Source organism: Bufo gargarizans, chromosome 1 (assembly GCF_014858855.1).
Source record: "Bufo gargarizans isolate SCDJY-AF-19 chromosome 1, ASM1485885v1, whole genome shotgun sequence".
Classification (NCBI taxonomy): domain Eukaryota; kingdom Metazoa; phylum Chordata; class Amphibia; order Anura; family Bufonidae; genus Bufo; species Bufo gargarizans.
This window is the reverse complement of record NC_058080.1, coordinates 259653947-259676574: the sequence shown is the minus strand read 5'-3', so window position 1 is coordinate 259676574 and position 22628 is coordinate 259653947. Positions and strand designations below refer to the sequence as shown.

Here is a 22628-nt window from a genome sequence, read left to right as displayed (position 1 = left end):
TCTGCATAAATTTGACCTGTAGCTAAATCAGGTTTTCAGAGTCCTAAAAGTAACCAAATGAGTGAAAACCTTAGATCTCTGTGAGCGGGAAAAGGATGTGAGCTTTTGCTTTCAGTATCTGGTGTGACACCCTTAGAGTAGTTTCACACTAGCGTTAGAGGAATCCGGCAGGCAGTTCTGTTGCCGGAACTGCCTGCCGGATCCAGAAATCTGTGTGCAAACGGATACTATTAGGACAAACCTGAAGCGGAACTCAATACTGGAAAACTTTAACGCTGGTGTGAAAGTAGCCTAATGCAGCAATAACTGCAGCTAAACTTTCATGGTAATTGTTGATTACTCCTGCACTATGGGTTGGAGGAATTTTTTGCCAATTCCTTCATGCAAAGAAGCTTTAACTCTGTTATGTTAGTGGGTTTCCTCCCATGAACCGCTCGCTTCAGGTCGGGACAGAATTAATTGTTCATTCAATGGTGGCACAGATGCAGCAAAGCTGGTCCAAACCATGATACTACCACCACTGCGTTTCACAGATGAGAAGAGATTTTATGCTAGAATTATGTGTTTTCTTTTTCCCAAACATAATACTTTTCATTTAAACTAAAAAGTTCTGGTCTCATCCATCCATGAAACATTGTTTCCTATAGTTTTCTGGACAGTTGATCTTTAACAAACTGCGTATAAGCAGCAATGTTTTTGATTGGAGTGCAATGTAGTTCAATAGTTAAAATCAGTCGCGCTACAAGAAGTCTAGCCTAAGGCCCCTTTCACACGGGCGAGGATTCCGCGCGGGTGCAATGCGTGAGGTGAACGCGTTGCACCCGCACTGAATCCGGACCCATTCATTTCTATGGGGCTGCGCACATGAGCGGTGATTTTCACGCATCACTTGTGCGTTGCGTGAAAATCTCGGCATGCTCCTCTTTGTGCGTTTTTCACGTAACGCAGGCCCCATAGAAATGAATGGGGTTGCGTGAAAATCGCAAGCAAGTGCGGATGCGGTGCGATTTTCACGCACTGTTGCTAGGTGACTATCGGAATGGGGACCCGATCATTATTATTTTCCCTTATAACATGGTTATAAGGGAAAATAATAGCATTCTGAATACAGAATGCTTAGTAAAATAGGGCTGGAGGGGTTAAAAAAATATATTTTAGCTCACCTTAATCCACTTGTTCGCGCAGCCGGCATCTCTTCTAATGTCTTCTTTGAGAAATAGGACCTTTGATGACGTCACTAGGCTCATGACACGGTCATTCACATGATCCATCACCATGATGATGGATCATGTGATGAGCACAGTGACGTCACCACAGGTCCTTTACTCAGGAAAGAAGACAGAAGAGATGCCGGCTGCGCAAACAGAAGTGGATGAGGTGAGTTAAAAATTTTTTTTTTTTTTTTTTTTTTTTTTTTACCCCTCCAGCCCTATTTTACTTAGCATTCTGTATTCAGAATGCTATTTTTTTTCCCTTCTAACCATGTTATTAGGGGAAATAATATCTACACAACCTCGAACCCAAACCTTAACTTCTGTGAAGAAGTTCGGGTCTCTGTACCACAGTCATTTTTTTTTTTTTTATCACGCACGTGCAAAACACATTGCACCCGGCGATAAAAACTGAACAACGCTACGCCATCGCAGTTAAAACTGACTGCAATTGCGTACCTACTCGCCCGAGTTTGCCGCAACGCATCCGGACCTTATCTGGACACGCTTGTGTGAAAAAGGCCTAACGGTTCTCATACTTTTGCCACCCACAGACGTGTTATTGGATCAACGAATAGGTGATAAAGTTTAATATTTGATTAGGTTATCTTTATCTACTTTTAGGACTTTTCTGAAAATGTGATGTAATTTTAGGTCAAATTTATGCAGAAATCTAGAACATTCTAAAGGGTTTAGTAACTCTTAAGCACCACTGTGTAGATAGATACACAGAGATGGACATCTTATATGTAGTACTAGAGACCAGCATGGAAGACAATTGTGCATAGCGGTTCTTTTTAATAAATGGGACTTTCTCCTTTAATAAATGTAAAATATTGCTGTATAAAATACGTAGGCTACTTTCACACTCTTGTTTGGTGCGGATCCGTCATAGATCTGCAAAACGCTTCCGTTACAATAATACAACCGCATGCATCCGTCATGAACGGATCCATTTGTATTATGTCTTCTATAGCCATGACTAATCCGTCTTGAACACGATTGAAAGTCAATGGGGGACGGATCCGTTTACTATTGTGCCAGAGAAAACAGATCCGTCTATATTTACTTACATTGTGTGTCAGGACAGATCCGTTTGGCTCCGCTTCGTCATAGCGGAATGGAGACTGATCGGAGGCAAACTGATGCATTCTGAGCGGATCCTTTTCCATTCAGAATGCATTAGGGCAAAACTGATCCGTTTTGGACCGCTTGTGAGAGCCCTGAACGGATCTCACAAACTGAAAGCCAAAACGCCAGTGTGAAAACTGTATATAGTAGCAGCATAAACCGCTGTTCAAAGCACTTTATACTGAGCTGTTCCGTACACTTTACCAGCTATAAAATGCTTGTTTATTTGCAGATACAATTGTGCAATCAGCAGCGCTGAGGATCGCGGATTGTTTCGCCGCTTGAAGCTGAATTACGCAGTGTTCGACGAAGGACACATGCTGAAAAACATGAGTTCCATTCGCTATCAGCACCTTATGACCTTAAATGTAAGTGTCACTCGGCATGCATCATTTGTCAGGAGAATTTGTGCAATGCTCTTGCAGCCTCCTAAGTCCCACCATTAAACATGCAAGGCCATTCAGCTGATTTATTTCACTTCTTTAGAGGAGCAAATCCAAACTTGAACGCAGAGTAAGTGTTCATGTCTGCAATAAATTACACCTCTTCGACAAGCAGGGTTTTCAGTTGCCAAGTTCAGATTCCGTTCTATAATACATCAATGTCAAAGAAAGATGCTGCCTTAACTTGAAACACTTGCAAGCTGCTTTCTTGTACAGCATTCTATTTACACTGGGATTTAGCATTGATCTATTTGATTGCTAATGGATTTTACTAGAGATCTCCAGTTCTGTTCAAAGCAGTCACAGGCTCCTTAATAAAGTTTCTTGGCTCTTGTCTTTGAGTATCAGTTCCTGTTGATGCTGCTTAGAGCGCAGCCATTTTACGTTTTACTTTTACACTTTGACTGGCTCTCAAATTTCTTATAAGGGACAAGGATGATTGAAAACGGTCCACTATTTTTTGGGATAGAATAAAATCGGTTATGGTAATATAAAATAAAGTAAAACCGATCGCTAAATACGTATAGGCTACAAGTTGGCAGCACCAATAGTGACTATAAGTAAGTGTAAAGTATACATCTGCACAATCCTGCTCCATGAGACAATCTGTGTTCTGCCATTGTGCTCAAGACAACTAAACATTCAGTAGTTAATAACCTGGCTAGGGTGTATTTTAGGGTGTCAAATTGTTGTAAAAGTCTATAGACAACCATAAAATAATCTTTAGCTTAAATAGTGGAGAGCACGCTCCCATGCTTGAATTGGGAATGAAGCAGTCTGTGCTCCAACCAAATACACACACACACACGCTGGTGATCTGCTCAGACATTTTATTACTTTTTTATTTCAGTACTTTTGTGCCACCGTCTAGAAATGTTCATAATGATATGATTGATAAACAACAACAAAAGCTAAGTTACAAAGCTCATGTAGTGGTAATTTCAGAGTAGTGATCATGAGGGCAGAACTATTACTGGACTGTGTGGAAAGCTACATTAACAATCCTACAGTCAGGCTCTCCGTAGTCTGAAGTGGCTCCATAGAAAAAACAGCAAATGACTTGCACACAAAAAGAATAAAAATGGTAAAACCAACTGATAAGAGCTGGGCTATCCTAGCACTGCACCAGTTTACTTTTTATCGACTCTGTGCGCACGGTTTCTCATTTTGTTTTTGGGGCGCTGTTGACCTTGCTGGTCTCAATCTTGATGATCTGCGAGGCCATTAGCTGAACACTTAACTACAGCCCCCAGCCTTGCAGGTTTAAAGCCATGCGGAAGCTGGGGCAACAGCCTAGACACCAGGGTACAGAAATGCCTCCTGAAACTTTGCTCAGCGCGTGCCCATTGATCTTCTTGAATGGGAGTTTAAAGGATCATTAGGAGCCCTTCTTCAGCAGCTAATCGGTAACGTGTGGACCCAGCCTACCAGTTGTTTGCACTCTGATCAAGCGGAGGCTGATGTATGGAAATGGAGTTAATGGATTCATTATAGGGGGTCATTTATCAAACTGAAATAAAGTAGAACTGGCTTAGTTGCCCATAGCAACCAGTCAGATTCCACATTTTATTTTGCAAAGGAGCTGTTCAACACGAAAGGTGCAATCTGACAAGTTGCTATGGGCAACTAAGTCAGTTCTACTTTACTCCAGTTTGATAAATGACCCTAATAGTTTCTACAGCAATAGACCAATTAGGCCTCATGCACACGGCCGTTGCAACGCAAACGGCGGGTCGGCAATCCATGGCCCTGTGCACCCCACATCACGGATGCGGACCCATTCACTTGATTGGGTCCTCAATTCCAGAGATGCGGAACGGAACACCGGAAGCACTACGGAGTGCTTCCGTGGTGTTTTTTTTCCGTTGATCCGCATTGCAAATTAATATGACATGTCATATATTTTTTTGCGGTGCGGACAGACCACGCACCCATTCAAGTTGAACGGGTCCAGCCCGCTGCACTGATGTTGCCCGTGCATTGGAGACCGTAATTGCTGTCCCCAATGCCTGGAACGGCCGCAAAATGGCTGTGTGCATAAGACCTTACTCTGTGACTGTTTCAGGCAGAGTGTCCTCTTTCCACAAATAAAGCCACTTACAGCTTTCAACATCTTTTGCCCAAACAGGCCAAGAATCGTCTGCTGCTAACTGGAACTCCAGTCCAAAATAACCTGCTGGAACTGATGTCTCTCCTGAATTTTGTGATGCCTCACATGTTCAGCAGCAGTACCAGTGAGCTCAAGAGGATGTTCTCTTCCAAAGCGGTAATGCAAAATAATAGTGTAAAAAGCTGATTGCTCATCGGTAGCGGCGAACTGTATGTGATACTGGTACAAGAACACACATCCTCATCCCTCAATGCATTCCTTGCTGATTTATGCTGTTTATTCTCCTTCCTGAAGTTATGTGTCCGTTATTTGCTAATTTCTCACTTTATCCAATTTTCTCCACTTTTCTTTTGAGATCTGTGCTAATAGGGATGTAAAACCAAGCCGATCAGTGATCTCCATACATAGGAATGCTGGAAGGAAGCCAGTCTTGGGGTGCTGGCACGCAGTGCAGTTCTGACATGCATTCAGGATGCAGTTTTCAATTTAGCCAGTTTACCAGCCTCATTAAACCCTGGTGTTCTGCACTGTGGGAATGATTTAAGTAATTTCCGCTTGTCAGAACTGCACTAGGTGCCATCACCCTTATCCTCCCAGCTTTCTCAAGCCCTAGGGCAATGTGTGAAAAGGTTAAATTAATAAATAAAAAAATTAGGACAATGAATAATCAACCCTTAACGTTAAAATCTATCACCCTAACCCACCTTTATCATCAGGAGCATCCTGTGACATGGGCACATTACACTTGTAATAATGTGTCCGTATCATGCAAAATGTTACTCCAAATTCACATAACTAAATATCAGCTAGTGGTGGGGCACAAGCTACAATAAGTTTGGTACTTTAGTTCTCGGGCGTTATAGCAACTATGTATGTTATGCCAAAATGCACATAATTTGTGTTGATAACACGCAAGGGGATTATGTTAAGTAATTAAATATTCAACCAAAAAGGAAATTTGCATATTTTACCACTTGCTATTCTTCCCTATATAAAACCAAAAAAAAAAGTAAATGTTTCGGTACCACATTAAAGGGGTAGTCCGGGTTCAGAGCTGAACCCAGACATACCTCCATTTTCACCCAGGCAGCCCCCCTGACATGAACTGCTCTGATGCTTTCTTTTGCCCTGCGCTAAATCGCGCAGGGAAAAGGCATTTTTAAGAGTTCCGGTGACGTACCGGGCTCTCCTTGGGGCTACCAGGAAGCCCGATGGGGCTAGAGCCGGTGACGTCACCGAACACACTGCCAGGTAGAAGATTATGCCCGGCAGTGTGTTATTGTAAACAAAAGAGCCCATGCCCTGCGCGATCATGAGATGCTCCGATGCCAAGATCAGGGGTGCTGCCTGGGTGAAAATAAGGGTATGTCCGGGTTCAGCTCTGAACCCGGACAACCCCTTTAACATTCAGCATGTAAGGGTAAAGTAGAAAACAACAAAACATATACTGGAAAGGATAGTTTGCTCTCACGTTTCCTGAAAATTAGCATAAATTTGTTTTATACTTACTTGTCCTAAGCTATCCAACTGGCAATGAATACTGCACTGCTAGAATAATTCCATAAACATAGTTGTGGTTCACTTTATTCCAGCGGTAGCTTTGTTATAATGTAATGTTATACTGGGGTCTAATGTAATACAACAGTATCATTCATGCACCTGCTAATGTTTAATGGATTGCCTGTCTGGCCTAGATTAGTTCCCACTGGATAATTAAAGGGACATGAGTGCCATCTAGTGGTAGTTATAAGCTGATTAGAATAAAGTGATTGTATGATTTTATGGTCAGGTCTATCACTTTTCAGTTGGGGCTATGTTCTCCAGAATCGCCCAAATGCCTTGTTACTTCCCTGTTAGGTAAAATCGGGGTCAGCGGCCTGTTTAGAAGTGCTCCACCCTGTGTTGCTTATTGCCACCCGACTATAAACCTACTTACTACTGTATATTAGAATAGTCTCCAAGGAGTACAGTGAGCATAATCATAAATCCAGATGCGCAGCGCATGTGTACAGATCACAGACCTGGTTCCTTATAATTCAGAGGCTGCAGATTCCCTTTAAAAGCCTGACTGCTATGAAGCACCTTTTTAAACAGTTGTCTGCAACGGCTATTATACTGCGAACCTCATGTACACTTAGTCCGCCATGTGGATTTTAAAATCCGCAGTATGACAATTGCAGTTTATTTGTGTTTTTTCCTGCAGATTTCACCCTTTTTCAAATAAGGGTAAGATCTGCGGCAAAACTATTTCAAATTTTCACAAAAAAAACCAGTTAGAAATTGCGTTTTTTGGAGGATATGGGTGCGGATCTTCTGCGCATTCTACCACACACGTGTGCAGGTTCCCATAGGCTTTGTTCATGTCGCCTTCGACAGTATGTTTGTCTCACAGGTATCCAGGTGTATTATCAAATGTCTCCATAGGCTTCTGTGAACCAGATACATGCCAACAGTTCTCTTTGACGTGTGCCTGACCGGTTTAAGGCTACATGTCTTTCTGTTGGGCCCTGCATGTGTGTTTCCAGCTTGTACACTGAACATGCCCTTTTACCTTCTATGGACCCAAATCATTACTAACAGTTTTTTTTTTTTTCTAGAAAACAAGCAGGTTTTCTTTTACCAATTGTATATTTGTTTGCAGGGCAGCAGATGGCGCTGTGGGTACCAGTAAACTTTCCAGTAATGTCTAATGATCTGTTATTTTAGAAATCTACTGACGAGCAAAGCACTTTTGAAAAGGACAGAATCGCCCATGCAAAACTGATCATGAAGCCATTTATACTCAAAAGAGTAAAAACTGAGGTAAGAGATGCACGGCAAGATCTAAAGATGGCCATGGTGTCTTGTTGGAAAGTTCTAAAGAGGAAATCTGTGATAAAAAGAAATTAAACGCTACTTCTGATTGTTGGGTTATGTTCACACGGCAGATCCTCTGTGGAATCCTGGGCAGACACCCGAAGCTGACCCTCGAGTTCTGCCTCGGATTTGCATTTATGCATGTCGTGGAGACAATCTGCCCCTGAGAATACATGAAAATAAAGTAACACAGAGACCCCTGTGAGGAAGGAGCATCAAAGCTTGGGGTAGTTGGTGCCATCACTTGGTCTTTCGTGTGCAAATCTGCCTTCATCCTGTGTTAAACCCTTCCCCTTGTATGCATTTTGGACCTTAGCGACCAAGACATTTTTTTCATTATCCCCTTCTAAGAGCTATAACTTTATATTTCCGTAGTAGCTGTAGCTATATGAGGGCATGTTTGTTTGTGGGACAAACTGTATTTTTTAATTGCACTATTTAGGGGTACACATAACTTGGTGATTAACTTTTATTAACTCTCTATTGGGTGGATGAGAAAATACAGCAATACTGCTGATGACTTTTTACGTTAAAAATTTTGTTGTGTTCATTTTTAGGGATCCGCGAATCAACTTCGGATGAAACATCCAAAGTCGATTTGCATAAAACTTTGTTAGAACACTGTACGGTGCGGGAGCTCCGTACAGTATTAGAATGTATGGGCTCAGATGAGCCGAAGTTATTACTTCACGAAGTCTCGCAAGACTTTGGGTAATAACTTCAAAAATGTAATTTCTACTGTGAAAAACCTATTACCGAATGCGGGTTCGGTTCCAAGTAATCTTCTTGTTTCTGTTTCATTAGGTTCTCAAGCAATTGCCTCCTAAGAAAGACCACATAAAGTTTTGCCAAATGTCCAAAAAGCAGCAGCATCTGTATGACAGTTTAATGGCTAAACTGAAGAGGTCCATTGAGGGACCAGGTAAACCCATTTACCAACTCTTCTGCAGTGGTTTGTTAGTTTTTCTTAACAACTGTAGATTCAAGTAATTATGTTTTCTTTTAGAAAAAACTTCTGAGCTTTGTAATGTAATGATGCACTTAAGAAAAATGGCCAATCACCCCTTGCTACACCGTCAATATTATACAGCAGAAAAATTACGCTCCATGTCCAAGCTAATGCTCAAGGTAAATATATTCTCACCCAGCTGTAACATATGAGACTATGATCCACAGATATTAGTAATATTCTTATAATGGTATAATTGCTGCTCACATCACGTTTTTTCCATACATTTAAAGAGTAACTAACTTTTAATGTTGTCCCTAACCCCCTAAAAAATCTTTTTCTAATATACTTTATTTATTAATTTTCTTTTTTTACCTTACTTTTTAACCCCTAAAGTGCACCATTCACTGGTGTGCTAAAACTCTCCCTACACCGCTAAGTGTACAGAGTACTCATTTTATGAATGGGGCCGCAGCAGCGCTCATTGCTGCTCCTGCCTGTGCTCCCTGGAATATTACTAACTGCTGGCATAGCACATGGGTACCCATGTACTATGCCAGGATTAGCTGAGCGGAGCGGGCTCCTACTTCTGCCTGCTCCGCTCAGCTAATGACAGCTGACATGCAGTTCTCTAAGCTGGGCAAAGCAGGCAGATAAATGTACATGATAAATGCTATTTGAAGTGAGACAAACACTTTTAAGCAGCCCCATTCAGTGCATTATATAAGGAGATAATAGAACACTGTGTCCTATAGCAGAAAGGATATTTCAGACTCTCCTGGTACATACTGTATATGAAATGTTTCATTTATTCATTCAGGAACCAACCCATTGTGAAGCTAATCCTGATCTAATCTTCGAGGACATGGAAGTCATGACAGACTTTGAGCTCCACAGACTGTGCTCCGAATTTTGCAGCCTCTCTCAGTATAAGCTTGAAAAGGAACTGATATTAGATTCTGGAAAATTTGAGGTTCTTGACCAACTATTGTCTGATGTGAAGAAACAGGTAATTTCATTTGTACTAGTTTGTTGCAAATCATTGTAGTTGCTATGTGTGTGTGTGTGTGTGTGTATGTGTGTGTATATATACAGTCATGGCCGTAAATGTTGGCACCCCTAAAATTTTTCAAGAAAATTAAGTATTTCTCACAGAAAAGTATTGCAGTAACAAATGTTTTGCTATACACATGTTTATTCCTTTTGTGTGTATTGTAACAAAACTAAAAAAGGGAGGAAAAAAAGCTAATTGGACATAATGTCACACCAAACTCCAAAAATGAGCTGGACAAAATTATTGGCACCCATAACTTAATATTTGATTGTACACCCTTTGGAAAACATAACTGAAATCAGTCACTTCCTATAACCATCAATAAGCTTCTGACACCTCTCACCCGGAATTTTGGACCACTCTTCCTTAGCAAACTGCTCCAGGTCTCTCTTATTGGAAAGGTGCCTTTTCCCAACAGCAATTTTAAGATCTCTCCACAGGTGTTCAATGGGATTTAGAGCTGGACTCATTGCTGGCCACTTCAGAACTCTCCAGCGCTTTGTTGCCATCCATTTCTGGGTGTTTTTTGCCATATGTTTGGAGTCATTGTCCTGCTGGAAGACCCAAGATCTCGGACGCAAACCCAGCTTTCTGACACTGGGCTCTACAGTGCGACCCAAAATCCGTTGGTAATCCTCAGATTTCATAATGCCTTGCACACATTCAAGGCACCCAGTGCCAGAGGCAGCAAAACAACCCCAAAACATCAATGAACCTCCACCATATTTCACTGTAGGTACTGTGTTCTTTTCTTTGTAGGCCTCATTCCATTTTCGGTAAACAGTAGAATGATGTGCTTTACCAAAAAGCTCTATCTTGGTCTCATCTGTCCACAAGACGTTTTCCCAGAAGGATTTTGGCTTACTCAAGTTCATTTTTGCAAAATGTAGTCTTGCTTTTTTATGTCTCTGTGTCAGCAGTGGGGTCCTCCTGGGTCTCCTGCCATAGCGTTTCATTTCATTTAAATGTTGACAGATAGTTTGCACTGACACTAATGCTCCCTGAGCCTGCAGGACTTTGGAACTTCTTTGGGGCTGCTTATCCACCATCCAGACTATCCTGCGTATACACCTTTCATTAATTTTTCTCTTCCGTCCACGCCCAGGGAGATTAGCTAGAGTGCCATGGGTTGCAAACTTCTTGATAATGTTATGCACTGTGGACAAAGGCAAATCTAGATCTCTGGAGAAGGACTTGTAACCTTTAAATTGTTGATATTTTTCCACAATTTTGGTTCTCAAGTCCTCAGACAGTTCTCTTCTCTTTCTGTTGTCCATGCTTAGTGTGGAGCACACAGACACACAATGCAAAGACTAAGTGAACTTCTCTCCTTTTTATCTGCTTTCATGTGTGATTTTTATATTGCCCACACCTGTTACTTGCCCCAGGTGAGTTTAAAGGAGCATCACATGCTTGAAACAATCTTATTTATCCACAATTTTGAAAGGGTGCCAATAATTTTGTCCAGCCCATTTTTGGAGTTTGGTGTGACATTATGTCCAATTAGCTTTTTTTCCTCCCTTTTTTGGTTTTGTTCCAATACACACAAAGGGAATAAACATGTGTATAGCAAAACATGTGCTACTGCAATACTTTTCTGTGAGAAATACTTAATTTTCTTGAAAAATTTCAGGGGTGCCAACATTTACGGCCATGACTGTATATATATATATATATATATATATATATATATATATATATATATATATATATATATATATATATATATATATATATATATATAAATTTATTATATATCCCATGCAACATTTCAGTCCACTTGCTGGGACTTTTTCTCGCCCATTTTCATTGGGGGACACAGGAACCGTGGGTATAGCTATGTCCTCTAGGAGGCGTTGACACTAGTAAAAGCTGTTAGCTTCTCCCCTGGCAGCTATACACCCTCCAGCCTGGAGAGAGAGCTTCAGTTTTTTCTAGTGTCAATAGGAGGCAAGACCTCCCTGCTCTGCAGGGATCTCCTGAAGATTTTTTTATTTAATTTTATTTTTTCCTTTTTCAGATGGGACAACAGTGGACGCCTCGCCTCCCTGTTCTCCTGGGGTCGAGTTGCGCCAGTGCCGGTCATCCGCACTCCTGCCTCCCCCACAGAAGACAAGGTGGACCAGGGCAGCCTCACTCTCCTGCATCCCGCCAGCCAAGGGGTCACCCATCCAAGCCCCCCTTTTCCAGCGTCCTGCCACTACGGTGCCAGTAGATGGAGGGGTGAAGATGGCGGCAGGATGAGGTGAGTACACGGGAATAGGTAAGTATTAACCCTCTTCCCCTTACCTCCTCGTTTCATTATCACTTGGGGCCCCAAGCGCACGTACGATTAAGGCATGCCACCTACCTCGTGGCATCTCTAGCCAGTTTAACACTTCCAGGGGAAATCCCTGTTGTCGCTTTCTAGTTCCCCCCTTACTAGGCAAGGGCAGGGGAAGGAGAAGGCAGGGAGTTGCGTCCACTCCATCGTGGGTTAATTGAAATGCCCGTGCCATTATACAAAAAGATGGCGTCCGACATAATCACTGGTTGGCAACCATCTCTGGTCTTACCCACCTCCCCCTGCGATGTGCCTAAGCTCGGCGACTCCAGTGGAGGCCTAGAGCAAGGAGAAGGGCGGCTGGACGGAGTTGCCTGCGGCGCAGTGCACCCTCCAGGGTTGTTTCCATGGAGTGAGCAAGCTTCCCTGGTGGCTGTAGCGCCGGCCGACAGGCATGTGGGGACCGAGCGCACCGCTGGTCCGAACGGGGGGGGGGGGGGGGGAGACCTGGGGAAGACCTGTGCGCTAGCGGACCACAGCAGGTCATCTTCTCCTCGAACATATCCACGCCCCCTCCCTTCCTCCCCGGGTCACGCTCTGGCGCACCCTCACAGGAGCGGGTCCGTCTGAGGGGAGGGGGGGGGGGGGGGGAATAACTGATTCAGACCCTGACATGAATCTGAAGCAATCTCCTAAGATTGCGTCTACGGTGGCTAGCAGCACTTGTCGCAGGCATTACCCCCTTCCTTAGGCGGAGTAATTGCACTACTTTGGGATACAGTACTGACCTTATTCATTGTCCCCTGTCATAGGTGGACTAAGTACAATAACATTGATTTCAGTGCCGGACGTGTACATTCCCCCTTCTGTAGGTGGTGGAATTGCATCTCCACTGGGTTCGGTACCTGCCGTATTCAATAGCTCCTTCCACAGGTGGCAGGATGACATTTTCTCTGTTTACAAGGTGTGTTGTATGCATTACCCCCTTACTTAGGTGCTAATTGCACTCCCACAGGGTACAGGACTCTCCATATGCACTAGTTCTCGCCGTGGGCATTAACCCTCCTTCTTAGGTGGGGTATTTTCCCTACCACTGGCTTAAGTACTCCGTACGCATTCCACCTTCCATAGGTGGGGTAATTGCACCACCATTGGATAAGGTCCGACTGTCGCTCTATCCTCCCATAGCCGGAGAGTTACACATCACTGTGCTTCCTGCCGGCCTTACTCCCTTTCGTAAGTAGTCCACTAGCGGGCGACTAACTGAATATCTTAGATGCTGTATGAGTACTGCCAGTGGATATGGTGGCTATTCTCATTGTGTTATTTTTGGTGCTGGTTTTGACAATGATTATAACTCCCCTGTCTTCTCAGGGGGTCTACTAGCATCACTTGTGTCCTGGAGACTCCCATCTCCATGGGTCTTCGTTGTTCCAGTCGGTCATGATATTGTCCGCATCAGTAGTAGTGCGTACACCATTGCACATATATGGTGGGTACGTTCCAGCAAGTTAATTGCTTCACTGACTGTATTCTCTATCCACCACTCCTCCTTCTCTGGGAAAGTGGTTATGCTGGCGCTCTGGTAGCAGCTACAGCGTGCTCTCCTCCTCAGGTGCAGCCTTTCACTAATGCTTGATTTCGTGGTTGCTGCAGCGGGACATCCCCTAAGCAGGGTCCCTACCCTGGCGCCAGCTTGGCAGTTGCTCCTGTTCAGCACCATTCCAGGTAGAGTTTTTAAGGTTGCTCTATTTTAAACTGGGGCCGTATGGTACGTGGCTTCTACAGATAGTCTCAGGCCTCCCTCTAAGTTTTTGGGCGCTGACGGGGCGAGCACTGGCTATTACTGTGGGAGCGGTATTGCATACCACTATATACTTGGGGTCTGTCTGTTTAGCGTCAGGTGATGGACTCTTCTACAACTGAAATCCTTAGCTATTTTTGTATAGCACCAGTCTCTACAGGAAATGGGCAGGGACCTAGCCTATTCTTCCCCTCTCCTTTTTCTCTTCTGGATCAGGATTCATAGACACCCCGCATGCCTTAGTAGCATGCCCTATGTTACTACCTTCCCTTATCTGCATCTGCACGGGGTATTCTTTTAGTGGCCTTCCATTCCAGGCACGCTCCGGTCCCGACTGGTGGACTGTGGCGTCCTCCACATCCCTCCTGCTATAGGTACTCCTTCCATTAGTCTGGGTGTGCTAACGGTATCTACACGAAAGCTCCCCAACTTCACTCCCGAGCAGGAGTTCCAGAAACATACGACATGGATGCCCCTGGTGGGAGTTTCTCCCTCTTTACGTGTTTCTTCTCTCCTACCCAGGGTTCTACGGAGGATCAGATGGAGGGCATTCCGACAAATCCTAGTCGCTCCGGATTGGCCCCGTCGCGCGTGGTACGCCGATCTCATTCTTCTAGGAGATGTCCCTGGTCACTGCCACTCAGAGACGACCTTTCTTTACGGGCCGGTCTTACATCGGCATTTAGGGTCATGGTTGACGGCGTGGCTTCCCCTGGTGCCAATGGAAACCTTCCTTCAGGGAGTGGCACATACGGTTCCTCCGTACCGTCCTTCACTGCCTTGGGATCTGAATATAGTTCTCTCAGAGTTCCAGTCTTCTCCCTTTGAGCCCTTGGGGAGATATCTCTCTCCAGCTCCTGTCCTAGAAGGTAGTTTTTTCTTGTGGCTCTCACATCCATCAAACGGGTGTTTCAAGTTGGGGGTGCTCTCTCGCAGAGAAACCTTCCTGGGTCTTCACAAGGATAAGGCGGTTCTCTGGCTCATTCCTTTTTTCTCCCAAAGGTGGTCTGTCTTCCACTTCAATGTAGAAATTGTCCTTCCTTCACTTTCCCTCTCCTTCACTCCCTATGACGGGGAGTAACGTCATTATTGGCAGCCTCCAGTCCCTTCCGGTGTACGGAACCCCCCCCCCCCCCCCTTTTTTTTTTTTTTGTCATCCGGAGGTTCTATGCAACGGATTGGCGGCCTCCGAGGGGAAATTGCACGATTGATTCAGTCTGCAATGCTGTACCGTTCCGCCCTAAAGTCTCACAGCTCGCTCCCCTGAGCGGTGGACACTTCTTGGGCTCTGAGGCATCGCACCTCGGCTGCGCAGTTGTGTAACGCGGCTTCCGGTCCTCCATACACTCATTCAAGAAAATTTTCCAGGTGCATTCTTATGCATCTGCGGCCGCTGCTTAGCCTGCAAGGTCTTGCAGGCTGCAGTTTCTTAGCTACCAGCAGGGCCGCTTGCTTCCATGGGGCTGTGGTTTTTCCCTCCCCGTGGACTGCTCTTGAACGTCCCACGGTTCCTGTGTCCCCCAATGAATATGGGCGAGAAAAGGAGATTTTGTATAACTTACCAGTAAAATCTCTTTCTCACTCTTAATTGGGGGACACAGCACCCACCCAGTATTGTTCTTCGGCCACAGTGTGGCAGTTGCTGGTTAGACTCCTGTTGAGTCTTTTGGCATGGTTGGTGTTCCATGTTTTTCTCTTTGGTTGGCTTGCTTCCCCTACTGCTTCTCACAAACTGAAGCTCTCTCTCCAGGCTGGAGGGTGTATAGCTGCCAGGGGAGGAGCTAACAGCTTTTACTAGTGTCAACGCCTCCTAGAGGACATAGCTATACCCAAAGTTCCTGTGTCCCCCAATGAAGAGCGAGAAAGAGATTTTACTGGTAAGTTATACAAAAATCTCCTTTTTCAAGCAATACGTCCAGCAAGTGGACTGAAATGTTGCATGGGTGAATAAAGGACACAACACATTTCTTTCACCATATAGAGGTGCCGTGGAGATGGATATATATCTAATAAATAAATAAATAAATATATATATATATATATATATATATATATATATATATATATTATAATATATTTTAGAGAGAGAGAGATAATCTATTATAACAAAAATACAAAAGCAGCATAGTTAGAAAAAAACGGTGCAAATCCTCAGGGAAGGTAGGCGACCATTCCACTGTACAATATTTCCAAAAAATGAGGCAGCACTCCAGATAAAAGTGAAAGGTGATGACCCAATTTATTCCCAGGCAACGTTTCAGCCCACTCAATGAGGTTTTTGTCAAGCAAAGCAATAGTGTCACAAATGAGTATATATACCCAAAATTGATCACATGATACATAAGTGAATGAGTACATGATACATCAAAACAATTAGTCACATGATCGATACACAGAATCTAAAAATACAAAAAATACAAAATAAGTGCAGTATTATCAATAATTTACAAAAAGTACCAATGAAACTTTGAACATAAATATCTAAAAAGGACACATACTCAAAAAATTGATATGTGAATAGCAATCATAATAAAGTGCATTGTGCTAGTGAAGGGTTAAAAAATCTAGTCTAGCTAGTTGATACATAGCTGACCTATATTTCACAATTACATATATCAAAACCAGCACACCATCAGTGGTTCAGTGTATCCGCATGTAGCCGGTGTTCCCCTGTGCGAACCGCACAAGCGCAGGGCCAGACAGTCCGCTCCACCCTCCCCGCGCAAGCGGCGCTCCTCCCTATCTATAGTGCTTCTGTCACATGCATCGCACAGATATGGTATGGTGGTACTTTGTATGCATTAAACCATGTAGTAAGAGGGGGTGTTCTCAGCAATACATATATGTAAGAGAGGGGCTAGAACAAGTGAATGAAAAAAAATTCCGGTGATTGTGTACGTGAGGATTAGCAAATATATCTGCCGGTTATGTACCTTGTATTCTGCAATTTTCTCTGCAATCTCTATCTGTAATTGTCAGTTTTTCCTGACCTAATGGGTAGAGATTAGCTGCTATTATGTCTTCCAAGCTATTGTAGAGAAGAGGAGATCTGCTGTGGCTCGTCTTCAGAAGAGTTAGCATGGAGTCTGTATTATGCAGCAGTGTAGCTGTGAATCTTAAAGGGGTTGTCTTACTTCAGCAAGTGGCATGTATCATGTAGAAAAAGTTAACCCTTTCAGGACCCTGCCATTTGTAGCAAATCTGACATGTCACTTTATCTGGTGATAACTTTAAAACGCTTTTACTTATCCAGGCCATTCTGAGAGTGTTTTCTCATGACATATTGTACTTCATGACCGTGGTAAATTCGAATTAAAATATTTCATTTTTATTTATAAAAAAAAATACAAAATTTACCAAAAATCTGGAAATTAGTTATTACAAGAAGAAGGCTTAGAAGTTTAGAAGCAAATCATAAAATGTTTAAGAACATTTCCAAAACCCATTTTTTAAGGATCAGTTCAGTTATGAAGTCACTTTGTGGGGCTTACATATTAAATAAACACCCATAAATCACCCCGTTTTAAAAACTACACCCCTCAAGCTATTTAAAACTGATTTTACAAACTATGTTAACCTTTTATGTGTTCCATAAGAATTAAAGGAAAATGGGAATTAAGTTTCAAAAATTTCACTTTTTTTTTTTTTTTCTCCATTCTGAATGGAGAACGATCTGTTCACTATGCATCGGGATGTCTTCAGTTCAGTCACTGTACAGTTTTTGGACTGTGAAAATACCATAGCATGCTGTGGTATTTCCTCTGTCCAAAATTCCGCAACACTTGCCGGAATGCTGGATCCGGCATTATTTTACATTGAAATGCATTCATGCCGGATCCAGCCCCAAGTGTTCCGGCAAAACAAATCCAGTTTTGCGGTCTGCGCATGCACAGACCTTTAAAAATGAGAAAAAGATAAATACCGGATCCATTTTCCTGGATGACAACCGGAATGGCGGATCCGGTATTGCAATGCATTTGTGAGACGGATCCGGATGCCTGCCAGAATCCAGCAACGCAAGTGTGAAGGTACCCTTAAATTTTAACTTTTATTTTCTGCAACTCATCAAGGGTTAACAGCCAAGCAAACTCAAAATCTATTACCCCGAATCTAAACTTTACAGAAACACCCCATATGTGCTCAAATGATGTATGGGCACACAGCAGGCTTCAGAGTGGAAGGAGCACCATTTGGCTTTAGGAGAGCGGATTTAGCTGGAATGGTAATTGTGAGCTATGTCGCATATAAAGACACCCTGAGCTGACCCTACAGTGGAAACCCCCAAAAAGTGACCCCATTTTGGAATACTACACCCCTCAACGAATCTTTCAAGGTGTGTAGTGAGCACTTTGACCTCAAAGGTGTTTTCTAGAATTAGGAAACACTTGGCAGTGAAAATGAAAAGTTGCATTTTTATAATTTTTTTTGCAAAAAAGTTGCTTTACACCCACATTTTCCACATTTTTAATTTTCCCAAAGAGTAACCGGACAAAATGGACCCCAAATTTTGTTCCGCAATTCCATGTATGGGCGCACAGCTGGCTTGAGAGTGTAGGGAGCACCATATGGCTTTAGGAGAGCGCATTTAGCTGAAATAGTAATTGGGAGCTATGTCGCATATGAAGACGCCCTACAGTGGAAGGGCAGACTTCATGGGCCCCCTTGTAGGGAGGCTTCCAGTAGGGCCCCTTGGGTTTGTAGTAGGGGGGCTGTAGCCGGTAAGTGGGCCCATAGTTTGGGAAGGGCGGATAGGGAGGGTGCATGATCAGAGTCCTTATCAGGCTCACACCAGAAAAGGTCCCCCCCCCCCCACTTCTGCAGAAAATAGGAGATGTGCAGAAAAAGTCAGTAAGTGGGCGGGGGGGAATACTGGGCAGCAGCGGCAGCCATTAGCAAGTGGCGAGGTGATCATCAGTCATCTCACCACTTGTTAAGTATGTAAAGGGTTAATAGGAGCCCAGCGCTGGTCAAGACACTAAAAAGCCAGTGAACCATATCTCTTTCAAAAGTCTGTGCTTAGTAGGAGGGTAGGTTATCTCCTCCTACTAAGCAGGACTATTGAAAGAGATATGGTTCACTCTGGCTTTTTAGTGTCTTGACCAGCCCGGGGCTCCTATTAACCCTTTTATTCCCTTATTAAGAATGTTTGTGAGCCCAGGCAGGGAGCTCACACGAGCACCAGCAGCGGCCCCTGATTGTTATCAGGGTTGTAAAGACTATAAGGATTAGCCTTTATCAGCGCAGGGGTGACTGTGACAGTCTGTTTGTGGATTAAGTATTCGCCTCTCAAGCTAACCTCTGTTCTATGGAGCAGTCGGCATGGAGCGGATCCCTGTCTTCATGACTCTGAGTGAAGATCAAGCTGCTGCTGTGTTCAGCGCGGGAGAATGGGGGTGTGAGAGGAGCAGCCAATGGCAGGGCAGCCCGGTCATTGTATTCCCAATCAGCAGCCTCCTCTCTAACAGAGCTCTATACTGTGCGGAGCTCTGTTATTGGATTGCAGTCTGCCTGCTGTATGAAATGCCGATCTTCTTAAAGCGGCAGAGCAGCGGAGGGTCTAGGCGCAAATGGCGACAAGACTACAAAGTCTTGTCGCCATTTTGCAATTCTAAGTCGCATTGGCGACCATTTTGGTCGCCATCTGGAGCCCTGTAGTGGTTGGTGAAAAGTGGATCTTGTAAGCTATGCGGACTAAATCGGAGATATAAGGTGGTAAAACTACAGGGTACATCATGGATGAAATTAAATTAATACTCCATGGATGTGTGGTAGATTCTGAAAAAATCCTACATGCACAGGCCAGGTTTTTCAGGGCAGGTTTCAAAGTGGTAAATTGTGTCTTTCCTTATCCCCCTTTTGGAACACACCCTGTATCTTTTTTTTGTGTCCTTCCCTACCGTGTTGTTTGGGGGACTTGACCTGAAAAATATTGCCCTGGTACAACATGGGCACCATGACTCCCTGAAGTACTGGGACCCTCCCCGGCCTGGCTTTGAAAAACTAGGGTCTTGATGACCACATCTTGGAACTGAAGGAAAATTCCTGTGTGTCCTTCAGATTGAAATAGCACGTACGCATTGCACATTGCCATCTGTAGGGCTTAAGAAGTTGATCCGAAAGATCCCCCCCCCCCATGTGCCTGTTGTAGTCCAGGATGCAAACTGGTTTGGGGGTAGTGAGGTCCTCAGAAATTAAAAACCCCAAGAAATGACCCATTGTGAAAAGAGCACCACTGTACAAACATTTTAAAGAGTGGAAAGGGCACATTTAACCTAACAGATGTTTCACAAAAATGAATATTTAGTGGTTGGTGAAAAGTGGCTCCTCGTATAGGAGCAGGGGAGCTGGTGTTAGTGTGAATGATGGTCAGTACAAGGATGTCCCTCTTGTCCTTGTACTTAACCACCAGCAAGTTCTCATGGAGGAGAGCCCATACTTTCACCCATTCTCAGTGGTTGCCCTACCAGGGATCTAGGGAAGCCTCTCAGATTTTTGCGCACTGTGCCGCAAGCCACAGTACCTCTGGAAGTTAGGGACATGATTAGGGGTATGCTGGTATAGTTATTCACATAGAGGTGGTAACACTTATCCAGGAGTGGGTACAGTAAGACCCACACGATCTTCCCACTAACTCCTAGGATTGGGGGGGGGGGGGGGGGGCGGCATTCTGGGGGTTCTATCTGGGAATCTTTCCCTTTGTAAATGCGGAACTTGTGGGTGTACCCGGAGCTACCGTACTCTAACAGAGTTTGTATATCTTTATGCCATTCCTTGCCCATTTGCTAGGCAGGTACTGGCGGAATCTAATCCTCCCTTTGAAAAGTAATAGGGAGTCATCTACACTGAAATTTTTATCAGGGTTGTACACTTCAGCAAACTTGGTGTTAAAGTGGTCATTGACATGCCTAACCTTGAAAAGACTGTCAAATGTTGGGTCGTTTTGGGGTGGGCACTGTGTATTGTCATAGTGTAGGAATCTCCGAATGGACTCAAATCGTTTTTCGGGTCTTGTAATTGGAGTCTGGTCGAAAATGTCCGAACTCCAATATTGCCTAACGTTTGGCTTCTTTATAACGCCCATATGCAGCACAAGTCCCCAAAACGTAATCTTCTTTGCAGCACTTACTGGGGTCCAACCTAGTGGTCTAGCAAATGCCAATGTAGGGTTCTGATAAATTAATTGTTGGGCGTATAAATTGGTTTGGGACACCATTAAATTTACAAAATCTTCCATTTTGAAAAAATCTAGTTCAGTGAAGCCCGCACAATATGTATTTCGGAGCTGCCCTCAAAATCCGGAATTTGGAGCTGATATGCGTCAGGGGGTGGGGTCCATATGGGCTCACTCTGGGGGGGCTGCATTATTGGTTGTTCTGGGGTGCCTTCTAAAGAGTCTCTCCTCAGCGGATGATGATGAGGGGGTATAGGAAAGTGGCATCCTCTTCTCCCTCACTAGCATACTCAGTATTGGAGGCAAGCATGGCGTATGCCTCTTCAGCTGAGTATACTCGTTGGGATGGATAGGCCATTTTTATTTTATTGGGGTGTGATGTGTGAAATGTGTAAACCTTTATTTAGTGTGAGGAATGTGTTTGTGTTTTCACACGTAAAGGCACTTGTAATAAATTTGAAATATAGAGAAAAGGAGTAGAGAACAAAAGTAAAAGATAAAATAAAAATTGTAGGATGCACGCACAAAAATGTTGCGTGTAGAGTTGTTGCGATACCAAATTTTTGATTCGGTTTCGATACCATCAAAAAGTATTGTGATACCATTCGATACCACACGAAAAAATAAATCGAAAAAGCCACGTGCATTCCGCATTTAAAAAAATGGCGAATCACGCAATTTTTTTTTTTTTTTTTTTGTTCCAGCGTTCACCGCATAGATTTTTTTAATATTTTAATAGTTTGGACTTTTCTGATGTGGCGATATGTAATGTTTATTTATTGTTTATACATTTTATATGTGCGAAATTGGGAAAGGGGGTGATTAATACTTAATATTTTACTTTTTATTTATAATTTTTTTACACATTTTATTTAACCTTTTAGGGACCCATGATGTACCGGTGCGGCATGGTTCCCGAGTCCTTAAGGACCCATGACGTACTGTATAGTTCAGATCACCGCCGCCCGGCGGGTGGTGATCGGAACCCGGGTATCGCCGCATCTGTAACAACCTGCTCTATACAAAATACCACATGACCTAACCCCTCAGTTGAACACTGTAAAAAAAAAAAAAAAAAGCCATTTTTTGTCACCTTACTTCACAAAAAGTGTAATACCAAGCGATCAAAAAGTCATATGCACCCTAAAATAGTACAAATCAAACCGTCATCTCATAGCGAAAAAAATGAGAACCTACCTGAGACAATCGCCTAAACAATAAAAAAATATGGCTCAGAATATGGAGACACTAAAACATGATTTTTTTTTTTGTTTCAAAAATGCTGTTATTGTGTAAAACTTAAATAAATAAAAAAAAAGTATACGTATTAGGTATCGCCGCATTTGTAAGAACTTGCTGTATAAAAATATCACATGGCCTAACCCCTCAGGTGAACATCGTAAAAGAAAATTAAAGTAGTGTGTCAAAAATAACTTTTGTCACCTTAAATCGAATGGTATAGAGTATCGCAATACTTTTTTATGGTATCGAAATTGAATCAACTCTACCTTATCCCATAGTTTCCAAAATGGCGTAATTTTTGGGGGGGAGTTTCTACTCTAGGGGTGCATCAGGGGGTCTTCAAATGTGACATGGCAACTTAAAATTATTCTATGAAATCTGCCTTCCTAAAACC

At 43.3% G+C, this 22628-nt stretch overlaps 1 protein-coding gene across 3 annotated transcripts in view; it reads left to right on the top strand.

Annotated features, from left to right (window-relative positions):
* Positions 1 to 22628, top strand: part of SMARCAD1 (SWI/SNF-related, matrix-associated actin-dependent regulator of chromatin, subfamily a, containing DEAD/H box 1) — a 105067-nt gene that overhangs the window by 64295 nt on the left and 18144 nt on the right. For all 3 annotated transcript variants that reach the window (XM_044302707.1, XM_044302698.1, XM_044302714.1), the window contains 6 exons: positions 2575 to 2710; positions 4914 to 5051; positions 7602 to 7697; positions 8556 to 8673; positions 8758 to 8879; positions 9521 to 9709. In XM_044302707.1, the coding sequence (XP_044158642.1) occupies positions 2575 to 2710; positions 4914 to 5051; positions 7602 to 7697; positions 8556 to 8673; positions 8758 to 8879; positions 9521 to 9709 (799 nt within the window). The remainder of the gene's footprint in view (positions 1 to 2574; positions 2711 to 4913; positions 5052 to 7601; positions 7698 to 8555; positions 8674 to 8757; positions 8880 to 9520; positions 9710 to 22628) is intronic.